Here is a 6000-nt window from a genome sequence, read left to right on the forward strand (position 1 = left end):
GTTTCAGCTTCAAATCATGTGAAACACTTGCAGGGAGTTTAAAAGTCATGCCCTAATACAGCTATGTGATAAACATCCAAATCATTTACAGCGCCACCTAGTGGCGGACAAAAATCTCATTTTTTACACTCTCATGTACTGTGCAATGTCTGTTTGACTACATGAACGAAAAAATGGTCAGAAAAGCTATGACACATTGGAACATTAAGGTTCTCAACTTTTATGACTTTTCAATAAAGGGCGTGGCCTCTATGCCAACTCAAAATCCGATGTCTCGCCAAAACGGTAAAAGTTGCTGTAATTGGACCTAGATGATCTGATATTTTTAAAACTTCGTATATGGGATGGGAGTCCAATGTGAAACACACCTAGGAGCCTATTTTTTATCATAGTACAAGCGCCACCTAGTGGCAGCAAAAAAAATAACAAATCCTTAATGTTTTTATGTACTCTGCTGAGCCCCTTAAAAAAAATCTTCAATTGCTTATAAGGCCACCTAGTGGCAAGCAAAAATGTCAGTGATGTCTCGCCAAAACGAACAAAGTTGCAGTATTTGGACCCAGATGGTCTTATCTTTTCTAAACTTCATATATTTGATGGGTTTCCAATGTGGAATACACCTATCATTGTATTTTTTTGTCATATTGCGAGCACCACCTAGTGGCAGCCAAAATATAGCATTTTTTAAACGTTTTTATGTGTTTAGCTGAGCCCTTTGAAGTAATATCGCTGAAATTAGGTTAGCAAAGAGGTTTATTAGAAAACCACCAGTCATGACTGGGTGGACTTCACTGATGGTTGTAGTGATTTTTGGATTGTGTACCTCGACTCAACACTGATGACTCAGTGATTCATTATGAGGCTATTAATTATTCAACAAGCATTTTTTTTTTAAATCACCAACATTGAATGAAACTATTTATTTGAAAAACGGCAGTTGTAGTATGATCGTTAAGCTGTCATTGATGTGCACTGTTATTTTGGAGTCTTTATACGAAGCAATATTGGAGCTCTTGATTAATATTGAGTTTATTAATGATTATTAAGAATAAAACATGCCCAAAATTGAGCAAAAGCTTCTATATCCAATAGCACTGTAGTTATATGAACATGGGGAGCTTTTTGATATGTTCATTGGTTTCATAGTCACAAATTGTGGCGTTAGTTTTGTTTTTTTCCCCTTCATCTAGTAATTTGCAGATGGTCCCTGCACACTCCCAGCCTCTGCTGCGCATAGAGATCAATGTTGTCTTTTGAGCGAAAAAGACGGTTTAAATATTTTACAAATATCTTTTTCACATTGTTACAAGTAGTCTGTATCTTTCATGAGGGATAGAGCCACCATTGGTGTTCAGGCAATGTTTTCACTGAGAGGTATTGATTGTAAAATTCTGACAATGCCATTATCGTACAAACTTTACTTAAGGTCAGAGGACGGGGTGAATATTGCAGGAAACAGCAAGCAGGAGAAAGGCTCGGCTGTATTTGAGCCAAAACAACCCAGTTTTACATTGAATTCTTCATACCGGCCAGTCGGATAAAAAAAAGGCTGAAACTGATATGCAGGAGACAGCAGGCAGGAGAGATGCGTGGCGGCATCTGAGCTATAATAACCCAGTTTTACATTGATTTTTTCATATCAGACTGTCGGAATAAAAAAAAAAAAGGCTGATACCGATATGTCAAATTTCCAAATATCGGGCCCAATAATAGGTTGATCTCTACCGATAAGATGTTGCAGATAAGACTCACCACTAACGGAACCAAATCACACCAATGAAATGTCCTTAGCAAGATGCTGATCCCCAATCTACTCCCACTGGGCTTGAAATGAATGTTCCCTCCAAGGAAATGATGGAAGATAAAGCACAAAAAGTTCCCAAGTTTGGTTTCTTTGTTTTTTCAGGGTTTAACACGAATGTCATTCCAGCCTTATGGATTCAAGCAGTTGCAACAGATCATCATGGCTCGATTAAACAAACTCAAGATTTTTGAGGAAGATGCTCTACAGTTGGTGTCCAGGAAGGTGATGAGCAGCACTCAATAGCTCTCATTAACAGACTAGGATAGTTTATTTTTTTATACTTCATTGGTACGATTCTCCTCAGGTGGCTGCTCTGTCAGGTGATGCTCGTCGATGTTTGGATATCTGTCGTAGAGCCACGGAGCTTTGCGAGCACTCTGCTGCCAACACTTCCATCACAAGATTGGTGGAGGTTAATCATATGATGGATGCACTAAATGAGATGTTTTCTTCCTCCTACATCACTGCCATCCAGTAAGATTTTTGCCTCCATTACGCACCGCTTTAGATGATCTGTAGGTTTCCATGAAAAACGTGTGTTTTCTCAGGTCTGCATCGGTTCAGGAACAGCTCTTTCTTCGTGCTGTCATTGCAGAGTTTCAGCGGTTGGGTTTGGAGGAGGCAACATTTGAGCAGGTAAAGAATAAAAGTTACCATCTGTTTTTTTTTCAGCTGTTTTTTTTCCCTCCATTAACCCCGATTTGTCCAAATAAGGCAATTGAAAACAAGTTCTCTATGTAATGTAAATATCACAATTCAACCTATGTACTCTTGTTTTATCAATTGGTTTGCCTTGGTCAAATGAGATAAGGATTTGCTGCAACTGTTGCAGCATGCGAAACAACCCAGATGATTGCAGCCATGTTGCCTCACAGAAATGTACAATTTAGCTAAGGAAAAACATGCATATTAACTGTTGTAACTCTTCTGTTAACCCCAGGTGTTTATACAACACCAGGCTCTATGTCGCGTGGAGGGTCTGCAGTCACTCAGTATATCAAAGGTTCTTGCAGTCTGTCAGCGCCTGGGAGCCTGCAGGCTGTTACTGCTAGAGACAAGTCGCTTGGGTATCCTGCATCGTGTCCGTCTTAATGTTAGCCAAGAAGACATTCTCTATGCGCTGAAGTCCAACTGAAAAAGGCATATTCTTTGTTTTCTTGTCGGGTCAAAATTGAAAGGAATACTCATAATTATTTTACTGTTTTGACTGATAACTACATCATTAACTACATCATTTTACAAATAATACCTTCAAAAACAAATTTAGCCACCTACTATTGACTGAAATCACCTCATTCAGAGCTCAGGCTAATGAACAAACGCCTTACCCAGAAAACAAGTGAGCGATGATTCACCATTACCAGAGTTTTGAGCATGTGATGTAATTTGCAGTCAACAGTATTATTTTTAAAGTTTATATATATATATATATATATATATATATATATATATATATATATATATATATATATATATATATATATATATAAAATGTGTGTGTGTGTATATATATATATATATATATATATATATATATATATATATATATATATATATATATATATATATATATATAATATGTGTGTGTGTGTGTAGTTAAGCTTGTAGATAAGCTTTGTCCAAACGTATGATTTTAATCTGTTATTGTTTTGTTTTGTTTTTTTTGCTTATGTCAATAAACTTAAAGCTATGATTTACTACACAATTGCCTATTTGTGTTCATAGGAAAAAAAATAAATAAATAAATATACATACATTTAAAAAAAAAAAAAAAAAGGTGTTGTTGAGAATTATGTAAGAGTTTCACTGTAGACTCAACCCAATTAGATTTTAATCTAGTCAGTGGCGGTCAGTGCATTTCACACTTAGGACATCAGTGAATGGACCCCTCATGCGCACATACACATGCTTTTTTTCCAGAGCATTTAAACATCAAAACCGCATCAGCAATTAAAGCTTTTCATTATATGTGCCAAAACTTAAGTCATGATAATTTAAAATAATGTGTCCACGAAGTTTTATGAAGTCCACCAAGAGCAGGCAAGCTTTAACAACATTGTATGCCAAATTACAAATTGATTTAATATAAGTGTCACCTCTGAGCATAGTGAGTTGGGAGGAGGAAGGAAGGGGACCCCAAAAATGCAGGACAACTGAGAAACATATAGCTCAAAAAGGAAGTTTTAACAAGGAAATGAGGCAGGACCAAACGGGAGCAAAACTGGATGGACGTTTCATTTCCAATAATAAATCCTTTTGTATGGACATGGATGCCAATGCTCAAAGTCGTGTCGGTCCAATTTACATTTTGCTCTTCTTCAGCCATTGTGGGTTAAAAACAATTCTAGCTTCGATGTACGCTAACGTTAGCGGGTTGAGCAACGATGTGTTTTTTCCTTATTCAACTACTTCCACCGTTAAACATGAAGGATCATTATAGCATTGCCTTCCTGCAGTGAGCGTCCACTTATGTCATGTTCTACGTGAGGTTTCCTGAAGGCGTTTATATGGGTCGATTGGCGATTGCAGCTGTCTTAACAAAAATAAGGGCCCGTACACAATAGGTCATTGCACACTGCACAGAAGCCTTCTATATAACATATATGTGTACATATATTTAGTAAAAATAAATGTAAAATGAAATTGACTTTTATTATAGTTATTATAATTATAGTTTATTATAGTTATGATAATTTCAGGTTATCTTAGGCCAGCAGACAAGGCCTTGTTTGCCCTGATGGTCCACCACTGAATCGAGTGGTACCCACACTTTTTGAGCATGTGACCATATAAAATTGGAAAATGCAATTGCATGTGATGACTGAGAGGCTGAATTATAGAGTCTTTAATGAGTGGATGGATGGATGGATAATGATTGTGTGAAGGTGGAACCTTCACACATATGTTATTGTGTTCGGCCATTTTCTTTATTGTGTGAAGGTGGAACCTTCACACATATGTTATTGTGCTCGGCCATTTTCTTTATTATTGTGTGAAGGTGAAACCTTCACACTTATGTTTTTCTCCACCTTTATTGTGTGAAGGTGAAACCTTCACACTTATGTTTTTCTCCACCTTTATTATTATTGTGTGAAGGTGAAACCTTCACACTTATGTTTTTCTCCACCTTTATTATTATTGTGTGAAGGTGAAACCTTCACACTTATGTTTTTCTCCACCTTTATTGTGTGAAGGTGAAACCTTCACACTTATGTTTTTCTCCACCTTTATTATTGTGTGAAGGTGAAACCTTCACACTTATGTTTTTCTCCACCTTTATTATTATTATTATTATTGTGTGAAGGTGAAACCTTCACACTTATGTTTTTCTCCACCTTTATTATTGTGTGAAGGTGAAACCTTCACACTTATGTTTTTCTCCACCTTTATTGTGTGAAGGTGAAACCTTCACACTTATGTTTTTCTCCACCTTTATTGTGTGAAGGTGAAACCTTCACACTTATGTTTTTCTCCACCTTTATTATTATTATTATTTTTTTTATTCCGACCGTTTTTTAGGTACGTTTCAACTCATTCCCAGTTCATCCAATTCATGCCGTTCAAACTTCATATCATTCTACATATTCATGTTTAGTGCGGGTCTATTTTTCAAGTTTCAACTTTTCATCGTTTTCCTACAATTTAAGTTTTTGTACCGTAAAAACGGCCTAATGTTAAGTGAATGGGCTGGTCTTCGTGCTTTATTTTTAAACCTTAACGTTTTCGATAGTTCCTATGTCTCGGTGGCTCATGGGATTTGTGTACGGCATTCGCACTTCATGTTCGTGGGTTCAATCCCAGGCTGCGTCATTTTTTAGTTGTGTGAGTCTTTTTTAGTTAGTGCGGGTCTATTTTTCAAGTTTCAACTTTTCATCGTTTTCCTACAATTTAAGTTTTTGTACCGTAAAAACGGCCTAATGTTACGTGATTGGAGCGTACTTCCTACTTCCTTTTAAAGCGTTCACGGTTTCGTCATTTCCCGTGGCTCAGACGTTCTGTTGACGTATATCTACTACATGTTCGTGCGTTCGATCCCCGCTGTGCCTTTTCACACATTCAGTGTTGTTTTTTCAGTTAATTCAGTATTTTTTTTTGGTTTCAATTCCTTCCCAGTTCATCCAATTCATGCCGTTCGAACTTCATATCATTCCACATATTCACGTGAAGTGCTTTTTTTTATTTTTCAAGGTTCAACT

At 36.7% G+C, this 6000-nt stretch overlaps 1 protein-coding gene across 6 annotated transcripts in view; it reads left to right on the forward strand.

Annotated features, from left to right (window-relative positions):
• The window catches only part of orc1 (origin recognition complex, subunit 1), a 105457-nt gene extending 102228 nt beyond the window's left edge, over window positions 1–3229 (forward strand). For 5 of the 6 annotated variants that reach the window (XM_088426502.1, XM_088426501.1, XM_088426505.1 and 2 more), the window contains 4 exons: window positions 1907–2026; window positions 2109–2278; window positions 2353–2440; window positions 2745–3229. In XM_088426502.1, coding sequence (XP_088282628.1) covers window positions 1907–2026; window positions 2109–2278; window positions 2353–2440; window positions 2745–2939 — 573 coding nt within the window. In that variant the 3' untranslated portion in view covers window positions 2940–3229. The remainder of the gene's footprint in view (window positions 1–1906; window positions 2027–2108; window positions 2279–2352; window positions 2441–2744) is intronic. The other variant, XM_088426503.1, reaches the window with a different exon arrangement.
• Window positions 3230–6000: the final 2771 nt, after the last annotated feature.

Source organism: Hippichthys cyanospilos, chromosome 10 (genome assembly GCF_059441005.1).
Source record: "Hippichthys cyanospilos isolate Australia breed blue-spotted pipefish chromosome 10, RoL_Hcya_1.0, whole genome shotgun sequence".
Lineage (NCBI taxonomy): Eukaryota > Metazoa > Chordata > Actinopteri > Syngnathiformes > Syngnathidae > Hippichthys > Hippichthys cyanospilos.